Below are 25988 nucleotides of genomic sequence, written 5' to 3' on the forward strand. Positions count from 1 at the left end.
AAAATCATAGACAGCTAAGTATTTACCTATTTAAATTCAAACAGCAACCTTTTTTTTTAATATGTTTTATACGAACAGTAAATATATTTTGTCTTGGTAGTTTAAAAAAAGATTAATATAATACATATACATATGTATAATACCACTTTCAAATGTATTTCAAGTTGTCAAGTGAATTATGTACACTACCATTAATTTGCAAATCATATTCTGAAGACAGTAAGATTATGAAAACCATTCTTTTTACAAATATACTGCAAATTCATAACATTTACATATGACATCAAAGTATGCAAAGGCAGCTACATAGGTCAAGAATCTATTGCAATAAAATACATAACTATGTTTAAAAAAACAATGTTTACATGACACAGACGTTTACATTTAAACTGAGGGAGATGTGAACTTAATTAAGAACTTCGTAAAGAACAGTCCAACAGTCTGATCAACAGGAGGAGACATGAACGGTTAGTGGTTTGTCTTAATCTTATTTGATTTTAGTGCAGTTGTCGTTACTAGGAAAAATTGTTTGTTTACTGTGTCCACGTGCTGTAGTCGCGTTTGCTCTCGTTTGTAAACAGCTCCAGTAGTGTGGTGTGGCCAGTTGAATTCAATAACAACATTTTTGTTGGCCAGTATATAATCGATTAGTATACTGCAGCAGCCTTCGTGTGAAGACCGAAGAGTGTAAAGACCGGCGACTCTACCTGCCCAACTCCACCGAGCAAGGACAAGGCTCTTGAGTATTGTTTTCTTTACTTTTATACAGCATGGTATCATCTGTTTGTTTTAGTTACCTGTTTTCACTACGTGCTTCCAAATCCCTACTATTATTAACACTCGTAAATCACGTCTCACGTAAGAGCCAGCACAAAACTAACAACCTAACAAAAAGCATACTTTCCCTGTGTCTTCTAGTACATTACTTTATTTTTCCTGTTGGCCTCTGCAATTGCCAGTCTGCTGTAAACAAAGCAGACTTCATTACATCTATTTCTAGTCATTCAGGTCTCAGCCTATTGGTCCTGACTGAGACCTGGATCAGACCAGAGGACACTGCCCCACCGGCTGCCCTCTCCACTAACTTCCCTTTCTCACACACCCCTCGCCTGACTGGGAGGGATGGGGGTACTGGTCTGCTCTTCTCCAATGAATGGAAATGTAATCCTTTACCATCTCTGTGTGACAAGAGCTTATTTGAATTGCATGCAATTACTATTACCAGTCCTATTAAAATCCATTTTGTAGTTGTTTATCGTCCTCCAAGTCAGCTTGACAATTTCTTCCCTGAGGATGGTACTCCTCTGGTAATTCTTGGAGACTTCAACATCCACCTAGAAAATCCTCAGGCTTCTGATTTCCATACTCTGCTTACCTCATTCGACCTCAAGCTAGTATCTACTGAGGCTACTGACAAATCAGGTAACCAACTGGACCATATTCACACATGCTACTGCTCCACTGACCATACACTGGCCACTCCACTGCACACCTCAGATCACTTCCTCCTCACTCTCAACCTCAACCTGCCTCAGAACACAACACACACTCCTCCATGGGTCATCTGCCTCAGAACACAACACACACCCCTCCACGGGTCACCTTTCGGCGAAACCTACGCTCACTCTCACCCTCTCACCTATCCTCTCTGGTCTCATCCACACTTCCTCCCCCTAATCAGCTCTCAACACTAGAGACTAACAGTGCAACTGATACTCTTTTCTCCACTCTAACATCCTGCTTGGACAACGTCTGCCCCCTTTCCTCCAGGCCAGCCCGCCCCACACCCTCTGCCCCCTGGTTATCTGATGTTCTCCGTGAACATCGTTCTAAACTCAGGGGTGCAGAAAGGAAGTGGCGCAAATCGAAAGATCCTACTGACCTTGGTCTTTATAAATCCCTCCTCTCTTCCTTCTCTGCTAATATCTCTACTGCTAAAATTACTTACTATCTTAAAATTAACAATTGTTCTGATTATCGCATGCTTTTCAAAACCTTCTCTCTTTTTAACCCTCCTCCTCCTACTCCATCAACCCTTACAGATGATGACTTTGCCACATTCTTCATAAATAAAACCACCACCTTAAGCAGCCAATTTTCCACACCACAATTTGACATGCACATCTTAACAGCTAACACACACATTCTCGCGACTCTCAGAGGCAGAGGTCTCCAAACTATTTCCAATCACCCTGCTACCTGCCCGCTTGATCCTATCCCCACTCATCTCTTTCAAGCCATTTCTTCCTCAGTTGTACCCGCACTCACTCAGATCATCAACAACCCTCTTCACACTGCTACCTTTCCCACAGCATTTAAGAGGCTAGGGTAATCCCACTGCTTAAGAAACTCCCTCTAAATCCAGCACTTTATCCCTTCTTCCATTCCTTGCTAAAAGTCTTGAACGAGTCGTTTTCAACCAAGTCTCTTCCTTTCTTGCACAGAACAACCTCCTGGACAACAACCAGTCTGGTCCCAAAAGCAGACACTCAACTAAGACTGCCCTGCTCTCGGTTACTGAAGTTCTGAGACTGGCAAGGGCAACTTCCAAATCTTCAGTGCTCCTCCTGCTGGATCTGTCTCCTGCTATTGACACAGTTAACCACCAGATCCTCCTGTCAACCCTCAAGACAAAGGGCATCGCAGGAGCCCCACTCCAATGGTTCAAGTCTTACCTCTCAGATGATCTGTCTAAGTCGTAACTTCTATCTACTGGGGTGCCTCAGGGCTCAGTGCTGGGACCACTTCTCCTCTCCATCTACATGTCATCACTAGGATCTGTCATTTAGAAATGTTTTTTAGTTGCTGGTTTTTCCTATAACTGCTGTGCTGATGACACACAACTCTACCTCTCATTCCAACTAGGGGATCCGACAGTTGCTGCTCACATCTCAGCCTGCCTGACAGACATTTCTTGCTGGATGAAGGACCACCACCTTCAACTAAACCTTGCGAAGACAGAGCTGCTTGTGGTCTCGGCCAACCCAACACTACACCACAATTTCTCCATTCAGCTCGGTTCATCAACCATAACTCTATCCAGGACACCCAGGAACCTTGGAGTTGTGATCGATGATCAGTTGAACTTCAAAGACCACATTGCTAGAACTGCCCGGTCCTGTAGATTTGCCTTATACAACATTAGGAGGATCAGGCCCTTCCTATCGGAGCATGCTACACAACTACACAAGTCCAAGCTCTTGTTATATCCAGACCAGGCCTATTGTAATGCTCTCTTTGCAGGCCTTCCAGCATGTACTGTCAATCTTCTGCAACTGATCCAGTATGCTACAGCAAGAGTGGGTTTTAATGAGTTGAAGAGAGCGTACATCACACCTCTCCTCATAAAATTGCACTGGTTGCCAGTTGCCGCTTGCATCAAATTCAAGGCACTGATGTTTGCCTACAGAACAACCACTGGCTCTGCACCTCTATACCTAAACGCATTACCTAGACCTAGGTCCCTTCCAGAAGCTTGCGCTCTGCAAGTGAACGGTGCCTTGTGGTACCATCTCAAAGAGGCACAAAATCACTTTCACGGACCGGTGCTGGTGGAATGACCTGCCTAACTCAACCCGAGCTGCTGAGTCTCTAGCAATTATCAAGAAACTGCTAAAGATGCATATTTTTTGCCAACATTTGACTCAATACTAATCACTTTCTATTACAGATCTATTATGAAAAAAATCCTATTGCATATTGTTGCCCTATTGTTAATTTGATTGCTTCTATTGCTCTCCTCATTTGTAAGTCGCTTTGGATAAAAGCATCTGCTAAATGATTAAATGTAATCAAAATCCCAGCTTTCAAATTCTATCAATTTTATCACTAATTTAAAAAAAAGTGTGGCTCTTTAATGTGTGGTGACAGTTCGCTGTAGCGCAACATTTCAAGCAGCACGTGAACCGATAATTTCTTCCTCTTTACTACTAGTTAAAGCTCAATGTTGATGTTGACATTGAAAGATTATGTATGTAATGTTTCTAGCCTGACATATTTAATATCTGTTAAGTGTAAATATCGTAAAAATCATTCAGTGTGAATTCTCATGTGGTAATTAAGGTTTCTTTGCCGAGTGAAACTTTTTCCACACTGTTGACAGGTGTAAGGCTTCTCTCCAGTGTGGATTCTCATGTGGACTTTAAGGTGTACATGTTGATAAAAACTTTTTCCACACTGAGGGCATGTATAAGGCTTCTCTCCAGTGTGAATTCTCATGTGCCTGTTTAGGATTCCTTTATGATTGAAACTTTTTCCACACTGTTGGCAGGTGAAAGGCTTCTCTCCAGTGTGAATTCTCATGTGGTAATTAAGGTTTCCTTTTTGGTTGAAACTTTTTCCACACTGTTGGCAGGTGAAAGTACTCTCTCCAGTGTGAATTCTCATGTGGTATTTAAGGTTTCTTTTTCGGGTGAAACTTTTTCCACACTGTTGGCAGGTGTTAGGCTTCTCTCCAGTGTGGATTCTCATGTGGACTTTAAGGTGTACATGTTGATCAAAACTCTTCCCACACTGAGGGCATGTATAAGGCTTCTCTCCAGAGTGAATTCTCATATGCCTGTTAAGGATTCCTTTTTGGTTGAAACCTTTTCCACACCTTAGGCAGGTGAAAGGCTTCTCTCCAGTGTGAATTTTCATGTGGTAATTAAGGTTTCCTTTACGGGTGAAACTTTTTCCACACTGTTGGCAGGTGTAAGGCTTCTCTCCAGAGTGGATTTTCATGTGGACTTTAAGGTGTACATGTTGATCAAAACTCTTCCCACACTGAGGGCATGTATAAGGCTTCTCTCCAGAGTGAATTCTCATATGCCTGTTAAGGATTCCTTTTTGGTTGAAACCTTTTCCACACCTTAGGCAGGTGAAAGGCTTCTCTCCAGTGTGAATTTTCATGTGGTAATTAAGGTTTCCTTTTCGGGTGAAACTTTTTCCACACTGTTGGCAGGTGTTAGGCTTCTCTCCAGTGAGGATTTTCATGTGGACTTTAAGGTGTACATGTTGATCAAAACTCTTCCCAAACTGTGGGCAAGTGTAAGGGCTCTCTCCAGTGTTAACTCTCTTGTGAACTTTAAGGTTCCTGTCTTGAGCAATAGTCTTTCCACACTGAGAGTATGTATAAGGCTTCTCTCCAGTGTGAATTTTCATGTGCCTGTTAAGGACTCCTTTTTGGTTGAAACTTTTTACACACATTTGGCAAGTGTAAGGTTTCTCTTTATTGTGAATTCTCATGTGCCTGTTAAGGATTCCTTTTTGGTTGAAACTTTTCCCACATTGTTGGCAGGTGAAAGGCTTCTCTCCAGTGTGAATTCTCATGTGGTCTTCAAGGTGTCCTTTCTGATTGAAACACTTTCCACACTGAGGACATGTGTAAGGCTTCTCAGTGTGAATTTTCATGTGGTCTTCAAGGTGTCCTTTTTGATTGAATCTGTTTCCACACAGTTTGTAGCTGAAAGGACTTATAGGACCTGTCTTTTGCGCTATATTTCGTGAGGAATTTTCTCCAGCAATGAAATAATGATGATTGTTATATTGATCTTTCTCTTCCATTTCCTTCAGTACTTCACTCTCCTCTTTCAGTGCCATCAGGTCTAAGGCGAAAAAAGAGGAAAAAAAAATAGTTAACCCCAGTTTAATGGCACAAAGCAACAGACATCCAATAATTTATACATGTAAAGTATCAAAACCCATTTAACCATCAAAGCCATCTTAAACCCAGTTGGCAGTTAAACCCTTAATTAAAAAATTACAGACTGATCTCAATCTCATACTTTACTTTTGTCAGGGAGCACGCAGAATATGTTTGTTATAATTTTGGAATAACCCATTGCTGCCAAGTGGAGTTACAACTCCCCAATCGACCAAACCTGAAACCAAAACACTCACAGATGCAAGCGAGAGACCACAGCAGATCAAAACGAGAAAAACGAAACAATCTTTGTAATACAATTTAATGTCTAAATATCAGAACAATAGTGTCTTCTGAACCAGAGAAACAGTATTTGTGAAGAATTTCAATCAGGATTAAAGCCCCATCATTGCAAAGAAACTGCTTGTTGAAGTTAGAAATTACCTGCTTTTACCATCTGATTGTGTAACAAAGTAAAATAATGACGTCTTTGAAACACAAAAGAATGTTGAGCATGTTGATTTGCACAAAAAAAAAGCATTGTATTATAGGTGCTTGCATTTTGGGGGGCTGAAGTTGGACATGGTTGTGTATGTAATCTGTTAAACATTTCACACGCAATTTAATTACATTTTTTTTTTTAAATAATCCATATTAACTTGACAGAATTAATTAGCAAAATATTAATTTGTGCAATGATTTATTAATAATATCATATATAATAATATCCAACAGGCAATTTTTTGTCTATTATATTTCGCTTTTCAAATTCAGTGGTTCAAATTTGGGTAGGTAAAGAACCCTACACTGAAGGGGCATCCGGGACCAGCGAACGCTTAAAGAACCCTACACTGAAGGGGCGTTCGGGACACAGAACGCTTAAAGAACCCTACACTGAAGGGGCGTTCGGGACCAGCGAACACTTAAAGAACCCTACACTGAAGGGGCGTTCGGGACACAGAACGCTTAAAGAACCCTACACTGAAGGGGCGTTCGGGACACAGAACGCTTAAAGAACCCTACGTTCAGGACCAGCGAACGCTTAAAGAACCCTACACTGAAGGGGCGTTCGGGACACAGAACGCTTAAAGAACCCTACACTGAAGGGGCGTTCGGGACCAGCGAACACTTAAAGAACCCTACACTGAAGGGGCGTTCGGGACACAGAACGCTTAAAGAACCCTACACTGAAGGGGCGTTCGGGACACAGAACGCTTAAAGAACCCTACGTTCAGGACCAGCGAACGCTTAAAGAACCCTACACTGAAGGGGCGTTCGGGACACAGAACGCTTAAAGAACCCTACACTGAAGGGGCGTTCGGGACCAGCGAACACTTAAAGAACCCTACACTGAAGGGGCGTTCGGGACACAGAACGCTTAAAGAACCCTACACTGAAGGGGCGTTCGGGACACAGAACGCTTAAAGAACCCTACGTTCAGGACCAGCGAACGCTTAAAGAACCCTACACTGAAGGGGCGTTCGGGACACAGAACGTTTAAAGAACCCTACACTGAAGGGGCGTTCGGGACCAGCGAACACTTAAAGAACCCTACACTGAAGGGGCGTTCGGGACACAGAACGCTTAAAGAACCCTACGTTCAGGACCAGCGAACGCTTAAAGAACCCTACACTGAAGGGGCGTTCGGGACACAGAACGCTTAAAGAACCCTACACTGAAGGGGCGTTCGGGACCCAGAACGCTTAAAGAACCCTACGCTTAAAGAACCCTACACTGAAGGGGCGTTCGGGACCCAGAACGCTTAAAGAACCCTACACTGAAGGGGCGTTCGGGACCAGCGAACACTTAACCCTCTGAGGTCGGCAAACGCGCGGGCGCGTATTGCTGGATTTTCTCCACATTGTAGCACTATAAACTTAAATTACTCCGTCATTTATGGTCATACAGAAAAAAGAAATATAAAAAAAGAATCTGTGATATTTCTACTTTTGTATGTGTCCACTTACAATCAAATCAAAACATTGTGCTTTTGTAAAATAAAGAAAATAAACAGGGTGTGCGTTCTGCCTCTCCGTCGCGGTGAACTTTTTTTTCTTGAGCACGTCTATAAACTGAAACAAAACTCAGCGAATACTTGTCACACATTTATGAGCCATATACCTTTATAAACATTTAAGTGTGTACTTTTAAATGATCGGATTCAAAACGAAAACAAATATTCTCTGTTTAAGTAATTTGTATAAAACCAACAAGATGTCCAGCTTCTCAAACGCTTGCTCATTATATTTAATTTGGCCACGCCCACTCGCACAGAAGATATTCACATGCAAATCTCCACATGGAACTCGCTCATTACCTCAACAACAAAACACCAAAACACTTCACTTCACTTTTCGTCGAGTTTGAAAGACGCGCCTGAGCTTACATTGGATTTACCTCAGAAGAAGAACGCGATTTGAAGACAAGAAAGATGTAAGGTAAGAAATTCTCACATATTAGTTTGTTATTGTTGCATAAATGTCACGTTGCAGTTGAACTGTTGCTAGATATATGGGGAATATTGTAATATTTAGACCCGTGTTTACTGTTACTGTGTTTGTGGATATCTGCTGAAACATAGATATGTATATGGTAACCATAATGTTTTATATTTGAGCGCGATCGCGTTTGAATGTATCATATTTTGGATCGTGATCGCGTTTGAATGTATCATATTTTGCAGCGCGATCGCGTTTGAATGTATCATATTTTGGATGAAAGCAAAACGCACCAAACGGCTTCATGTTTTTACTATTATCTCATTTCATATCATCATAACGAATGGAAACATTTGAAGTAACATGATAATCAATATATTTTTCTCTAGCTTAGTTGTTACTGAAATCTTTTGGAAGATTTATACTGCTATAGGTTATTGTTATTATTATTTTATCCAGCACAGCGCATAGCTTATGCCTACAAGGCACAACAAACCTGGTGTTCATTATATTATATATTGTTGGAAACATTTGTGTGTGTGTGTATTCTGTGAATTTTAAAAAGCAATTTTAACCAGAAAAATCTAATATTTATTTCCAAAATCGTGCAGGCCTTTCTCTTGATATCAGGATGTTCACTTTTTTTTTTCAGGGCCCAGATGCCACTGAGGACTTCAACATTCACATGAGTCTCTGTACATGAACATGGTAAAGTGAAAATCAAACACCTTGGAAATGAAAGGTATGTACAAGGAATTCCATTTTAGGAATGGCACAAAGGTCTCTGTCTTTGGATCATTGTTTTCAATAAGTGCTTTTTTGGCATTTGTTGTGTATCTTTGGATTATGTTGTGTTGTAAATAAATCCAAACGATTTAAAAGCCATTCTTTTTTAAATCTCCTCATTTACAGTATTGTGCAAGGTTGCTCAGAATGACAGGGCCTGATAGCTCCTAATAGGGCCGTTAGGGGAGGGTCTTTGTCTTTCTCAGGTGTGAAAAGCTTACATATTAATGACCTTCCGCATAGAGCTTTCTCACACAAAACCCATCGTAAAATTTTTAAATCAATATATTGTCTTATCTGAATGAGCAGTCAGGGTGATTTTCACATAGTTTTAGAGCAAATATTCTAGGCTACGTCATACAATTTTCAAAAGTCTTGTGAATAAATAATCAGTATGGGTTTCATGGCCTTATTTCAGTGAGAATTGTTTTTTGTATTTTCACAAACCACGCATAAATGTCACAACTACAAACTTTTACATACATGCTGCTGATATATTATTGTAGCAGAGTTTGTGCTGAATACAGTGTAATTAGACTTTAGCCATGAAAATGTCACAAGTAACAGAAATAACCAGAAATGTCAGAGCATGTCAGAACACCTCCAGGGCCCAGAAAACAGCTCAGACCTCAGAGGGTTAAAGAACCCTACACTGAAGGGGCGTTCGGGACACAGAACGCTTAAAGAACCCTACACAGAATGGGCATTCGGGACCAGCGAACGCTTAAAGAACCCTACACTGAAGGGGCGTCCGGGACCAGCGAACGCTTAAAGAACCCTACAATGAAGGGGCGTTCGGGACACAGAACGCTTAAAGAACCCTACACTGAAGGGGCGTCCGGGACCAGCGAACGCTTAAAGAACCCTACACTGAAGGGGCGTTTGGGACCAGCGAACGCTTAAAGAACCCTACACTGAAGGGGCGTTCGGGACCAGCGAACACTTAAAGAACCCTACACTGAAAGGGCGTCCGGGACCAGCGAACGCTTAAAGTAAGCAAGTAAGTAAGTAAAGTTTATTTCTATAGCACATTTAAAACAGTTTGCGCTGACCAAAGTGCTGTACATAATTGTATTGACCACAGGGTAATAAAAACACATGTAATAGAAATACATTTACAAATAAATTTAGTTTAGGCTAAAACAACATTTACAGAGAAACGGCAGGTTGAAAACACACTAAGCAGGAAAAACATTTAAGATGCCTAAAAGGCCAATGTAAAAAGGTGGGTTTTAAGTCTAACTTTAAAATATCAATATGAGGGGCATTTCTGATGTCAGGTGGCAATCGGTTCCACAGCTGAGGGCCAGCAACAGAGAAGGCTCTGTCACCTTTTCGCTTAAGCCAGGACCGTGGGACATGCAGCAGGCCCTGACTGGAAGATCTGAGGGCTCTGGGAGCTGCTTGGGGCTGAATGGTATCTGCTAAGTAGCTTGGGGCCAGTGCGTGTAGAGATTTAAAAACCATTAGCAGTATTTTAAATTGTATCCTAGACTGGACAGGAAGCCAGTGCAAGGAGGCTAGGACGGGTGTAATATGTTCACGTTTGTGAGCAGTCTGGCCGCTGCGTTTTGAACCATCTGAAGCCGTGCCACTAGAGTCAGAGGGAGACCAAAGTATAGAGAATTACAATAGTCTAAACGGGAGGTTATGAAGGCATGGATGACTTTTTCCAAATCTTTGAATGACAGGACAGGCTTGAGTTTGGAAATTATTCTCAACTGATAAAAACTGGATTTCACTACAGACGATACTTGTTTTTCCAAATTGAGTTCAAAAATCAAAAATAACGCCTAAGTTACGTACGTGAGTTTTAACGTACGGTGCAAGGGGACCAAGGTCAGCGGTGGTGGCAGTTTTGGATCTTGAGGGGCCAAAGATGATAACTTCAGTTTTGTTCTCATTCAACTGAAGAAAATTATTACTCATCCAGATTTTGATTTCTTTTAAGCAGTCTAAAAGAGGTTGCATTGAGTTGCTTGATTTTAGTGGGATGTACAGTTGTGAATCATCTGCATAAAATGGAAAGCGATATTACATTTTCTAATAATTTTTCCAAGGGGGAGCATGTAGAGGCAGAAGAGTACTGGACCCAAATTGGATCCCTGGGGGACACCATGAAGCACAGGTGCAGGGGATGAAGAATACTGGCCTATGTTAACTGAGTAAGTTCTTTGATGGAGATAAGAGTGAAACCAGTTTAGAGCAGTACCCTTGATGCCAACCCACTGTTCAAGACGCTCTAGTAGTGTACCATGGTCTACAGTGTCAAATGCAGCACTAAGATCCAACAAGACTAAGATGGCATTATTACCTGAGTCAAGGGTGAGCAAGAGGTCATTTGTCACCTTTAGCAGGGCTGTCTCTGTGCTATGGCGAGTTCTGAACCCGGACTGAAATGGCTCAAGGGTCTCTGTGGAATTGAGATATGAGAGCAGCTGCGTTAACACCACTTTCTCCAAGATTTTTGAAATAAATGGCAGTTTGGATATGGGCCGGAAATTATTGTGACATTTTGCATCTAGATTATGTTTCTTTAGCATGGGCTGGACAACCGCATGCTTAAGATATGTGGGAACAGTGCCTGAGGCAAGGCTAGAATTAAGGATAACTAGAATAGAGGGACCAACAACATCAAAGGCATCCTTGATGATCTGTGGTGGAATGGGATCGTGTGGGGTTGTTGATATTTTCATGTGTTTAACAATGTTCCATAGCTCATTGTAGGACACTCTTTGAAATTGATCAAGTGTAGCTGTAGTTATAGGGTGGAGTGGTATGGTGTCAGAAACAACATGAGCAAACTGTGCTCTGATGTGGTCAATTTTCAGAGTAAAAAACTTCACGAACTCTTCACAATTATTAATAGATGCCTCAATTTCTGGATAGACTTGTGGGTTAACTATTGAGTTAATAGTATTAAATAAAATTCTAGGGTGATGAGAATGTCTAGTGATAATATACGAAAAATGCTTAGCCCTGGCTTTTTTTGCTGCACTTTGGTAATTGGCCAGAGAGTTTTTAAATATTTCTAAAGAGACTTGGAGGTGGTCATGTTGCCTTTGGCTTGCTCAGTTGGGGATATTTTGGGGATATTTAATTTTATTCTATCAATCAATAAATTCCACTAGAAACAATCTTTGTTGTATTATTTTATTTTAATTTAATACTGTGAAGCTGCTTTGATACAATCTGTATCGTGAAAAGCGCTATACAAATATACTTGATTTGATTTGATTTGGTCTTTTTTCCATTTACGCTCCGCTCTTCGAGAAATCTGCCTGAGGTGGCGAGTGGAATCATCCATCCACGGTTGGGATTTGAAATTAGGGCGTTTAAATTTCAGAGGGGCCACAATATCAAGGATAGCTGAGCAAGAAGCATTGAAAGAGGATATTAGCTCATCAGGGCTCAAGAGGTGTTCATGTGCAGTGATAGAGGCATTGCCTGCATCTCTCAAATAACATTCAGAAAACTCAATAGCAGTAGAGGAGTTAATATGATGGAAGTAGTGGCCAGAAGATCTGGCTGAATATAGTGAGTTAAATAGTTTAACATTGAACATAACAGGCATATGGTCAGAGAAGGATGCATCCTCAAAGCTTATGTTCTCAATAGAGAACCCATGCGACATAATCAGATCTAGAGTGTGCCCCTGAACATGGGTTACTTGATCTATGTGCTGGATAAGGCCAAATGACTCCATTAAATGACAGAGTTCATTAACCAAGGGTTTACCCGGGCAACAGACATGAATGTTAAAATCACCCAGAATCAACAAACGGTCATAAGATGTTGCATAATGAGATAAGAAGTCTGAGAATTCTTTTATGAAATGTTTGTCTGATTTAGGAGGCCTGTAAACAAGTGCACATATCAATGGAGTAGTAGCAGATTCCATTTTTACACATTGTACTTCAAAGGAGGTAAAACTATCAGCAGGGAGTGTTTGTACCTTGAGTCGATTTTTAAAAATCAAAGCCACTCCTCCTCCTCTCCCCGATCTCCTTGGCGTACTTATGAATGAACAGTTTGTAGGGCAAAGTTCGCCAAAAACAGATGTTTCATCAGCACCGGAGCCAATCCATGTCTCCGTTAAAAATAACATGTCCAGATCACGTTTGATAAAAAAGTAATTTAAGATGAAGGACTTGTTAGACACGGACCTGCAGTTCAGTAGCGCCGCTCCAGCCGTAAAATAATCCAGAGGCTGTGAAGATTGAGAGCGTTGCAATGGGTGAATGGGTAAAGAACCCTACACTGAAGGGGCGTTCAGGACCAGCGAACGCTTAAAGAACCCTACACTGAAGGGGCGTTCAGGACCAGCGAACGCTTAAAGAACCCTACACTGAAGGGGCGTTCGGGACCCAGAACGCTTAAAGAACCCTACACTGAAGGGGTGTTCGGGACCCAGAATGCTTAAAGAACCCTACACTGAAGGGGCGTTCAGGACCAGCGAACGCTTAAAGAACCCTACACTGAAGGGGCGTTCAGGACCAGCGAACGCTTAAAGAACCCTACACTGAAGGGGCGTTCGGGACCAGCGAACGCTTAAAGAACCCTACACTGAAGGGGCGTTCAGGACCAGCGAACGCTTAAAGAACCCTACACTGAAGGGGCGTTCGGGACACAGAACGCTTAAAGAACCCTACACTGAAGGGGCGTTCAGGACCAGCGAACGCTTAAAGAACCCTACACTGAAGGGGCGTTCAGGACCAGCGAACGCTTAAAGAACCCTACACTGAAGGGGCGTTCAGGACCAGCGAACGCTTAAAGAACCCTACACTGAAGGGGCGTTCGGGACCCAGAACGCTTAAAGAACCCTACACTGAAGGGTCGTTCGGGACCCAGAATGCTTAAAGAACCCTACACTGAAGGGGCGTTCAGGACCAGCGAACGCTTAAAGAACCCTACACTGAAGGGGCGTTCGGGACCAGCGAACGCTTAAAGAACCCTACACTGAAGGGGCGTTCAGGACCAGCGAACGCTTAAAGAACCCTACACTGAAGGGGCGTTCGGGACACAGAACGCTTAAAGAACCCTACACTGAAGGGGCGTTCAGGACCAGCGAACGCTTAAAGAACCCTACACTGAAGGGGCGTTCGGGACACAGAACGCTTAAAGAACCCTACACTGAAGGGGCGTTCAGGACCAGCGAACGCTTAAAGAACCCTACACTGAAGGGGCGTTCAGGACCAGCGAACGCTTAAAGAACCCAGGCATGAAAACAGGTCAGGGGTAAAAAAGGTGAGAAGGATGCGGCATATATAATTCCCCCCCCACTCAAAAAATGTAATGAGTGAGTAACGCGTAAGAGTTAACACGAACAGATGAAATTCTCACTTATTAATATAATTTAACTATACTCCACAGTGATGAATGCCCCCCAAACCCCTGTAAGCTGCATTGGCATAGTATTACCAGTGTTTCTCACAGGATTTTTGGATCACTGTGATGAGTGGACCTTTGCCACTCTAGGGGGGTTCGGGGGCATGCTCCCCTGTAAGAAAATGTTGTGCTTTTTAATGTTAAATTCATCAATCTAGTGCAAATACTTACTTAGTTTCAGTGTCTGTCTACATTACTGCTACAATAATAGTTATAATATTAATCCCATGATAGTAATAGCCATATATTGTAAAACAAATGCACTGAAAAAGAGGAAACTTTCATAATTAGTTTTGTACTAATTTCTATACTTGAAAGAGTATATTTCTATACTTCACATTAAAGATGTGATTGGGCTAGCCCAGTGTAAATCAAGAAAAGAACCAATGGGCCGCTGATCTACGTGTTTCTTCGGGTGTCAGAGAAAAAAAACTATTTACTACTACTATTTATCACGCATTAAAAATGCCCCAAACCAGTCGTCTGTATGATAATCTGAAACAAGGACTGGTGAGCCGTTGTCCTGCTTCACTTCACAGATGCTGAGTGAAAGGAGAATTATAGAATGAAAGGATACTCATTTATATGACACTTTATTCATCAGGAGAACAGCTCGTTCCGCGCGTCATACGTCGTCCTTTCAGTTTCGGTTTTCAATCGATCAAGTTTTTTCACGTTCTCTCTATAAACCACCCCTTTCAATCCAATCGAAATTATTTGTAATAGAGCTGACACTTTAAGTTTTTAACGGGTTATGTACTTGTTATTAATGTTTTTATGAAATATCTCTAGTGAATGCATTATCATATCACCATATTATTTACCGCCTCGCGAGCCGCGCAATGAATAACACTGCACTAACTGTTGTTCCTGCTCGCTCAGCGCTCACGGCGCCCGCGCCCGCTATCATCTCGCCCACTTCTGTCAAAATTAAAAATAATGACATTGGCAACATCGCTGTCTGTATCTGACAGGACAGTTAACATTGTAAACTAACTTCCCCCCCCCCCCCCCCAATAAATATTTTCTCATCGGATCTGCACAAATCACGTAGGTGACCCTTTTAGGTTTTAAAACGGCGAATTTCGCCGAAAGGTGAGGAGTTTTCATGCCTGAGAACCCTACACTGAAGGGGCGTTCGCACCGGAGGAACCTTTTCAATAATTCACTAATTTACTCCTCCTCAAGAGTCGTTAGTGTTCTCTGATTGGCCGAACACACGCGAAACACAAGCACACGCCATTAATAAAAAAGCTGTGTAAACACACACGTTATAGCCTATATATTTACTCCACAAACTAACTCTACGAACATGAAAAACTGTGATAGATGAAGCTCCTAACCTTCACACTGAGGAGAAAACCCAACGCAACTTTGAGACTGAAAGAAACATGATTATGTATTAATGCTCAGCAACACTAGATATAAACCACACGCCATATGCTAATAACTTTTTATTACTGTCTACTTTCTATAACAGTTTTATCTAATAACATATTAGACAGGACTGTTAGGCCTCGTTCGCACTGCAGGTCTTGATGCCCAATTCTGACTGGTTACCTTTATCCGATTTTTTTGACCGTCCGTTTACACGTTCTTTCAACTGTGACCCATATCCGACTCATGCGTTTACACTTGCCATACTATCTGAAACATCGCGCATGCTTCAAGGGGGTTCTTGCACAGACGGACGAACATGAAATATGCTTGATGCTAGCTTTGTGATATAGCCTATGCGAAGTTCGCCAAACATCACCATGACTTTTTGGTCCTAAACTTTAGGATGAGCAAGCCAACCTTTGATATGTTGTGTCTGTCTGTGATATGATATGTATGTCTAATGCCATAAAAGTCACCAAGTTTCGTAACATTCCGATGAAGCTGTGATTTTTAAAAATTCAAAACAGATTTTTTGTAATCAAAATGTATTGGTGTGTATGTGTATAAAAGTGTGTTTGTGGGTGGGTGTGTCTTTTTTGCACTCTTGATGTTGAAGAGTGTCACCCCGTTACAGCTGTGTACTTTTTTTTAGGATTGTGGCCGATTTGTAGATTGTACACACAAAAATTCGGAGAATTTTTATTTTTTTGTCGATTTCCCATTCATTTCCTATGGGTCGGTCATTTTTGACCGAAGACCAAAATCGTTACTATTTTTTTTACGACCACTTAGCATGCTTGGATCATGACCCCAATTTTTTTTTTTGTATTCACATACCTAATGCCATAAAAGTCACCAAGTTTCACAACATTTAAGCTCGTTAAAATCACAAATGATTTACTCTTAGCTTCTGACCAAGGCTGCATCTCAATACTAGTTTTACTTGATCTAAGTGCTGCGTTCGATACTATAGATCATACAATACTCTTAGATCGACTACAAAATTATACTGGTGTTCAAGGACAAGCATTAAGCTGGTTTAGATCATACTTATCTGACCGCTACCATTTTGTCTATTTAAATGGAGAAAAATCGATCATAACTCCAGTAAACTATGGAGTGCCGCAGGGATCTGTGTTGGGCCCTCTATTATTCTCAATATATATGCTGCCACTTGGAAATATTATAAGGAAACATGGAATTAGTTTCCATTGTTATGCTGATGACACTCAAATATATATTTCGTCACGGCCGGATGAAAACGCTAAATTATCCAAATTGACAGAGTGTGTTAAAGATATAAAAGATTGGATGACGCGTAATTTTCTATTATTAAATCCAGACAAGACAGAGGTAATACTTATCGGTTCAAAAAACCGCCCACAGAACCTCTCACAATACAACTTTGACATCGTAGGATGTCCTGTTACTTTATCCTCTACAGTAAAAGACCTGGGTGTTATACTCGATTGTAACCTGTCTTTTGAAAATCATATTTCGTATGTTACAAAAACAGCCTTTTTCCACCTTAGAAACATTGCTAAGCTACGTAATATGCTATCAGTTTCTGATGCAGAAAAGTTAGTTCATGCATTCATGACCTCGAGACTAGATTACTGTAATGCTTTATTAGCCGGTTGTCCTGCATCCTCAATAAACAAGCTACAGTTAGTCCAAAATGCAGCCGCTAGAGTTCTTACTAGATCAAGAAAATATGATCATATAACACCGATTTTATCATCACTACATTGGCTACCTATAAAGTTCCGTATTAATTATAAGGTATTGCTACTGACTTATAAAGCCCTAAACGGCTTAGCTCCCGTCTATTTAGCGGATCTTCTATCACCCTATAATCCATCGCGCTCCTTAAGATCAATAAATTCGAGGCTTTTGGTCATACCTAGGATATCCAGATCCACCAAAGGAGGGAGAGCATTTTCACATTTGGCTCCAAAACTCTGGAATAGCCTTCCTGATACTGTTCGTTGCTCGGACTCACTCTCCCAGTTTAAAACTAGATTAAAGACGCATCTTTTCAGCCAGGCATTCATATAATATTGTTAATCTCACAGTTTCAAACTACAATCCGGCCTCTAGTTCATAAATGCCAGAGGAGAACTGGCCCCCGACTGAGCCTGGGTTCTCCCAAGGTTTTTTTTTTTCTCCATTGGGTCACCTGATGGAGTTTTAGGACACCATTAGGCCGCTTGATGGAGTTTTTTCGGTTCCTTGCCACTGTTGCCTTTGGCTTGCTCAGTTGGGGATATTTTGGGGATATTTAATTTTATTCTATCAATCAATAAATTCCACTAGAAACAAACTTTGTTGTATTATTTTATTTTAATACTGTGAAGCTGCTTTGATACAATCTGTATTGTGAAAAGCGCTATACAAATATATACTTGAACATTCCGATGAAGATGTGATTTTTAGAAATTCAAAACAGAAAATGTTTCGGTCAGAAATGACCGAGGACCGTCTGAGGGTTAATAAATAAATAGATTCAAATCAAATCAAATCAAATCATTCTCATCAAATTCAATGATTCTCATCATTCATCAAATCAAAACGTAATATCACCTCCTGGCCCCGCCTTCACAAACACGCTTCCCGACGTTACGTTCTCAGCCACGGTTCTCCTGTCTGCTTTGAGTGCATCTGCACCGGTTCACGCCTCCCCTCCCCGCTGAACGCCAGCGATTACTAATGCGTGAATGCACTCACGGTGGTTGAGCGCGCTACAGTTAGTTTTAGGTTCGATATTCGCTGGACATTTGTTATCCCTTGTAATATATTTTATTATTTATTATTATATATATATATATTATATTATATTTATACCTGAGAGAATGCTTTGACGCATTTCCACAGCGCATGATGCCTAAGGGAACGTCTGCCAATTACACCAACTGCGGTAAACGTAGACTATCATTTGTATTATTTAAAATTACTTTTAACATTTAAAAACAGACGTTTTCAAATTACACAGCTTGTAGAAGGTTCCTATTGGCAATACTGACTTAGGCTACAGCTAGTAGCCTTGAGTAAATTAACTTGTCTCAGAAAATGATTCATAAAACATAATTTGAGCCTATGTTTACTTTCTTCACTGACACAGACGAAAATGAAAAGACTATCAGTCAAAGTTCAGCTTTAGGAGGGGAAGAAACAGGGCAGGATAAGGAGACTGAGAGAATAAGAAAGATGAAGATGAGGAGAGAGCAGGTGTTGACAAATATCTAATGACAAAGTTTTAAAGCTATTTCTTACTTTTTATTTTTTGGCCTTCAAAAGCCCTAAATTGCACATTTGTAGGTCAGAGAAATCCAAGTTTTCCCCCAAACCCCCCTAACTACCGCACATTTGAGTCAGTTTTGACTTCCCATTTTTATGTTTAAATTTACATTGTGAAAAACAAGGTTTTGTTCCATTTCGTGGTGTTCAGCAATTTTAACATAGTACCTTCATCATATCAGTGTAGATGTAGATGGAATAAAATAAAAACATTAAAATAAGTATTAAATAAGTATTGTGCCACAGTGACAATCTTGTCCCAAAACGTATTGCTATACCACAATACTCAATATGTTGTCCCACGTGAGTCATTTTTCCCTGTTGCACCTACACAAAACTTTAAAGGGACACTTTACCCATTTGCATCAAGCCTTGTATCGTTAGAAACCCAGTCATATTTTTGAATGGTCGTGTATTATTCCCTCATTTTCCCCAGAGACGGGAGAAATAAGGATTTTAGTGTTGCAGTTCCTGCTTACTAGGGGTGGGCGGTATGACCAAAATTCTATTTCACGGTATGAGTGATTTTATTTCACGGTAACGATATATATCACGATATAGTTATTTATTTGTTGTTTTTCTGAAAATTCGACAAATAGAGCTTTATATATTAAGTAAACTTAAATGAAAAAAACTTCACCTTGTTTGATTACTTTCTTTTATTTGGAACTTGATAAATATAGTAAATGAAAAACTCAACATTTAGATGAACCATAATATAACAAATTTCACAGTTTGATGTGGACAGATCTTATTACTATAACTTTCCTCAAGTAATCTTCTCACAGCTATAAAATAAATAACACTTAAGTAACGGGGAAAAAATACTGCAGAAAATATAAATATGTAAAGACTTGTAAAGAAAACGATATTTTCCCCAAAAAAATAACAAACATAAACACGTCTTGTATAAAATATTAAAACAAAGTAATCACTTCTTGCTGAAAGTATAAAAATGTAAAATCTTTTTGCAGCAAAATAAATAAATAAACACTTCAATAAATAAATAAGGAAATATTTATTTATAAGGAAATAATAATTTTTACTTCGTCATGATTTGTAAGTTGTAATGTGCTTTGAGAATCTCACTGTAACCTCGTCCAGTCATTTAGTTGCAGCGCTTTGATGTTGTTTGTGGCATTATCAGCGGTGACACAGACCTGACGCTCCTCTAGCAATCCCCATGACTGAAGCGCTTCCTTTAAGCTTTGCGCTATCATCTCTCCAGTGAGATCTTCGGGGAAGTAAGAAGTCTGCAGACATCTACTGCACAATGTCCAGTCACTGATGAAGTGGATTGTTAAGCTCATATACGGCTGTGTAGTTCGGCTCGTCCACAAATCGGTTGTCGTTGCGAAGTATAAAACATTGCCAAGTTCCTGTTCAAGTTTCCCTCGGCATTCTCCGTACAATCGCGGCAACTCAACTTCGCTAAAGTGCTTGCGGCTCGGTATCGCATATCTCGGATCAAGGGTTTAGATCAAGTCTCGGAACCCCTTCTTTTCCACAGTGTAAACTGGTATCATGTCTTTACAGATATACATCGTAATGGCCTGTGTTATTTCTTTCCATCTCTTTGAGCTTTTTTCATACGCGATGCCTTTAGTAAAAGATTCGGCCAAACTAGTTTGAATCTGAGGTGACTGCATTGTTTTGGTTTTAGCATCGGAGGTTGACGGACCGCTTGATGTTTGGCGCATCTTTTGGCTTTCATGATATTCACGTGCGTGTTTCATTTTGAGGTGATGAAACAAATTACTTGTGCTACCGCTGCTAGTGGGCACATTAGCTCTACATAGTTTGCAAATCACGCTTTTCTGGTCTTTGTCAGATTTTGCAAACCCAAACCATGTCCACACCACAGATGTCGCACCTCTTTTAATAACAAGTTCCTCCTCCTGCACGGGATTGCTTTGTGGGTTCTCCTCATGTGCTGCTCGTTCACGTGCAAACTCGCAGCTTCTTGATCAGTCTCATGTGCAGCGTCTCGCTCAGTCTCACGCACGCTGCACGTGAGTTAACCACACCCACTTTTTTGCATGTCGCGGTATACACGGAATAAAAAAATCTGTTACGGTTGACATTTTCTTCCGCGGTAACGATATATACCGTCATACTGCCCAGCCCTACTGCTTACAATGATCTAAAAATCGTCCCACTCATGCTACAGACCTATCACAGATCAGGGGGCGGGACCCACTCACGCTACAGACCTATCACAGATCAGGGGGCGGGACCCACTCACGCTACAGACCTATCACAGATCAGGGGGCGGGACCCACTCACGCTACAGACCTATCACAGATCAGGGGGCGGGACCCACTCACGCTACAGACCTATCACAGATCAGGGGGTGGGACTTCACTTTCTGAAACTGAAAGCAATATCCACCATCTTGTTTGAAGCTAAGCTAACAGGCGCTGTGGAGCCAGATGTGAAGTTACGACAATGGCGGAAGGTACTCAATATGATATGGAAGAAGAGGATTTCGAAAGTCTGATGCTCGAATCAGGTGTTAGTGGCTACCTTTACGAGCCGCAATATAGCGAAGAGCAGCGGAGGCTGATGGAGGAACAGGAGGAAGAAGACTGTGGCGGACGAGGAGCCCGGACTGGCTCGAGTTAGGGCGGACTGGTGGCGCCGGTGATCTCACTGTGCGACTCCGGACACAGAGATAGAGTTCGTCTGCTGCAAAGAATTTCAACGATGACAATTTCTCCTGGACGAAATCTCTGAATCAGACGAGGACACTCCTAGTTTCGCACCGCATATGCTCTGATTGAACATCCCGGCCGGTACCGTGCAATAATTCACCATTTCGAAAGAAATACAAACGAGGAGTAATGCACTAATGAGTTCGCCAACTAACTAGACACTAGGGCTGTGCTCAGAATATCGATACAACGATACATCGTCATGAACTCCTGACGATGCGCGTATCGATACAGCAGCTTCCGTATCGATACTGTTGTGCTTATGTAGCCAATTCAGGGCTCGAATTTCGGCGCGGGTATTGCGCATAATTTTAATCATTCCTGCACTTTAGCATGTATTGTATGAGTAAATTAATCCACACAGACTATCATTTCAGACAATCAGACAGACAGACACAACAGACAATCAGATCAGTCATTTTAAAACTTTCTGCGAGACGCAATTTCACAAAGAGCGTGAAGCCTTGTTTGTACTTCCGCCTGGCTCCACAGCGCGAGTCTCCGCTGCCTGCGCGCGCACCTCCCCAAACGGACGAGGTGTTTATACTCGACGCGCTCACAAACAGCTCGCGAGTAACAAAAGTTATTTTTCGCGGATTATATCAGTTTAACAAACAAAAACACGCAAAATTATGTCAAACATTTCGGTCTTGTTGAGTATCCTCTAAACACAGTCGGTTATGTCTTCAGCATAAAACGCATGATGGGACAGTATAATGAAATCAGGATCCGTGCACTAGCGTTAGCTCTTAAAGGGACAGAAGCCATAATGTGTCTGTCATTAATATTGTTGTCAAAACAACAAAAGATAGTTTTAATTTGAAGAATTTGGATTAATAGCCTATGTATTTAATTTAGTCAGGACTAAAATACTACCCAGTGTTATTTTGCATTTGACTACTTTATTCAGTTTCTAGTTTCTGAATATTAGTGCTAGACCTATTCAAAAAGTTTTCTCTTTTCTGGTAGGCTATCTTTATTCTATTGTATTTATTTGCGCTACTGAAGGAAGAGCCATTTTAAGCTTTTTTGTGACAAGTTTTTTATTTCATTTAACTCTTCGTTTTTTTATGACAAAAACGAAATAGTTTTTCAGTGATCACAACTGTTATAACACTGGTTATACAATAAACATATTAATGTTACTAAACTCTGAAATTCCAAATTGATCCATATCGTGATATGTATCGTATCGTGGCTTTAGTATCGTGATGCGTATCGTATCGTGGCTTTAGTATCGTGATGCGTATCGTATCGTGGCTTTAGTATCGTGATGCGTATCGTATTGTGGCTTTAGTATCGTGATGCGTATCGTATCGTGGCTTTAGTATCGTGATACGTATCGTATCGTGGCTTTAGTATCGTGATGCGTATCGTATCGTGGCTTTAGTATCGTGATGCGTATCGTATCGTGGCTTTAGTATCGTGATACGTATCGTATCGTGGCTTTAGTATCGTGATGCGTATCGTATCGTGGCTTTAGTATCGTGATGCGTATCGTATCGTGGCTTTAGTATCGTGATGCGTATCGTATCGTGGCTTTAGTATCGTGATGCGTATCGTATCGTGGCTTTAGTATCGTGATGCGTATCGTATCGTGGCTTTAGTATCGTGATGCGTATCGTATTGTGGCTTTAGTATCGTGATGCGTATCGTATCGTGACATTGTTGGTGATACACAGCCCTACTAGACACTTGGTGTGAAATGAATTTCAAGCTCGGGCGGTAGCTAGCCTTGTAGACGGAGGAGTGATTTCTCCGATAGGCGGATACCTCATGTGGGAGTGGCTTGCGGAGCTGTGCATTGTGGTGCATTGTGGGAGTTGTTGTCTTTCATACAAATGCGTCCTGAAGTTACTTTCTGTCTTTCCTCGGTCAAGAAGGCACCAAATTCAAAATTTATTTTACATTTCGACTACATATATGACCCACTTTCAATAATGTAAAGTAATCAATGCTCCCATGGGTGAAATGCTCCTTTAACCACTGCCTATAACTGAGTTGCCGGTGCGAAGCCCCTAAAGACGTCCAGGGGACATTTGTTTGTCAGCTGGGAAAACGTCTGCCCACATGAGGCGACCCGCTCCATGTCAAATAAATCCGGTTTTATTAGGACACTCAATGACATTCTTCAACAACATCATTCATTTCTGTAGAGCGGGACATTATAATAAGGATCAAGCGACTGAGTTCAGCTCTGAGAATGAAACCAACCTGTTTGTTCCTCCGTTTCTTCATGTTTCACTCTGAATGTTTCTTCAATCTTTATGTCTTCAATCTCCTCTTTAATAAACACCATCTTTGTAATAGTGCGTCACGTGGATCTCAGTCGCTTCACCGGGAGATGTTCTGTGTTTGTCCTGTTTAAGATGAGAATGATTAACAGAGAATCAGAGTGAGAGTTAATTACCTGATTAAAAGAAAATACAAACAACACAGAAAGTTCATATATTTACGATTTATGTCATATTCAAGTATGTAACACTTTCATTAAAACGTGTGCAGTTAGTTTGTAAAAGTTGTCATCACACATTAATGGTTGTTGTTCTCGTTTATTTACGCTGTTTAAGCAGCTGGTGACGTCAGCGCGCGGAGATTCGAATCACTGAATCATTTCACGAAACATTTGATTCAATTGACTCGGAGTTTCAACAAGCTCAGTTTCTCTCATCACCTCTTTCCACTACATGAATGAGTGTTTTGGGGGATTGGGGGGAAGAAAAAAGAAAAACAACTTGCATCACAATAAGTGTAATTATGACTGTCAAAAAATTTGGTAACTAAACAGAATTTTATTACGTTTAGAGACAACGTGTTAAAATGTTTACATGGTTCAACGACTGCTAGGCTACTGTTTGTATTATTGCTTAACACAAGGATTGGATGTGTTGCAAAAAGTGTCAGTTGCGCGCGAGTCTCGCGCTGAATGCAGAGTGAACCCTGTTACAGAGACGGAACTGGGGCGCTCCTCTCGGTTACTCGTGAGTGGAGGCGATTCACTCCAAACAAATAACGTTCATTAATGTTAAATAAAGCATTGCAACGTTACTTTCAAGAATGGTTAATTTATTGTAAAAACGATTGAATTGACTGAACATTTTGCATTGATTGAGACACTTTAAATGCTTAAAACACAAACCTTTCTTCAGCAGAATCACAACAGACGCAGGAGCGGCGCATCCTTATGACGTCACCGCACCAGACCAAAATAAAAGTCCCGTTCACTAACTGCTGTATTTTATATGACATACTGTACATTTGATGCAAATGTGGTTTACAAGTTAACAATACATTGTAAAAAAAGTGTATGAAAAAGTGTATGACTTAATAAAGCAGAGTTCATATAGGATGTTTGCACATGACGTCACTTAAGTTGTGCAAAATGCAGATTTTAAAAAGAAATGCATTTTCAAAATTACAGAATTCAATATCAAGTTCTTGACACATTTCTTTTACACATTTTCACATTTTGTAAGTATAACTTGAAACACAACAATAAAAAAAAAAAATCACAAACATGTTAAATTAATTTAGCAGAGATGAGCAAAGGGATTTTCTACAAAGGAATTCTACATTCTTCAAACTCAAAATGCCTGTTTAGCATTCTTTATTGTAGCTCAAATCGAGAAACCACAAGGAGCTTTTATCGTTTACGTAACATTTATCACTTTTTAACATTAAAAGTTATCGCCTTTAATGGCGTTTTGAGTCTGCTTACTGAACTTAATACGCATACCATAATACCGTTTGTTTTGCTTTTGACTAGGTTAAATATTGACATTCTTCTTGGTATCGTTTGCAGGGAAGAGAAGATCATTTATCGCATGTTCATGTTTTCACTGAAGTTTTGTAGAATTGCGTTCACAACGTTGATCTGGTTACCGTGGAAACAGTTGATCTGGTTACCGTGGAAACAGTTGATCTGGTTACCGTGGAAACAGTGTGAGGTGCTGGGCATCATATGGTGAAAATGTCATAGTAAAGATATGTTCAAGCTGACAGAAGTCGATCTATTTCTTTGTTGTCATTGTAAATATTCCCTTTCCCATACGGAGGAGAATCGGAGAGGGTCACACACACCGACACGCTGTGTTTTTTTGTTTTTATTTCAACAAATGAAATGACAACCAAAATCAAATCCACTGAAGCTCGTGAACAGTTCTGAAGTGGCAAGTTCTGCTAATTCATAAACCGATTGAGAGTCATACTCATGTTAATTATTTAAACCAAACAAAATACAGATCCTTCAAAAGCACTGAGCAATGTAATTATTTTATCGAGTGATAGGCAGTGGGTTTAATCCGTGACATTATTACTAGATCTGCTTTTCCCCGTCACCTCCTCAACCGATGTTATTACCCG

At 40.8% G+C, this 25988-nt stretch overlaps 1 protein-coding gene across 1 annotated transcript; it reads right to left on the reverse strand.

The window, feature by feature from the left end:
* Positions 1–303: 303 nt before the first annotated feature.
* On the reverse strand, positions 304–24831 carry LOC311070541 (uncharacterized protein). Its single transcript, XM_084094452.1, has 3 exons — positions 24766–24831; positions 23841–23986; positions 304–5585 (listed from the first exon to the last, which is right to left on the reverse strand). Exons 2-3 carry the CDS (start codon positions 23923–23925, stop codon positions 4030–4032), a joined length of 1641 nt encoding a protein of 546 aa, XP_083950578.1. The 5' UTR covers positions 23926–23986; positions 24766–24831; the 3' UTR covers positions 304–4029.
* Between the last annotated feature and the right edge of the window lie 1157 nt (positions 24832–25988).

The sequence above is a fragment of the Abramis brama genome, assembly GCF_963993115.1.
Source record: "Abramis brama genome assembly, chromosome: 20".
Classification (NCBI taxonomy): Eukaryota; Metazoa; Chordata; class Actinopteri; order Cypriniformes; family Leuciscidae; genus Abramis; species Abramis brama.

Excerpts from the sequence above, each read along its gene's own strand:
- LOC311070541 (XM_084094452.1), bottom strand. The coding sequence starts at position 23,925 with ATGGTGTTTATTAAAGAGGAGATTGAAGACATAAAGATTGAAGAAACA. Across the intron at positions 5,586-23,840 it reads AGAAACGGAGGAACAAACAG|ACCTGATGGCACTGAAAGAG; the intron begins GTTGGTTTCATT and ends TTTTCGCCTTAG.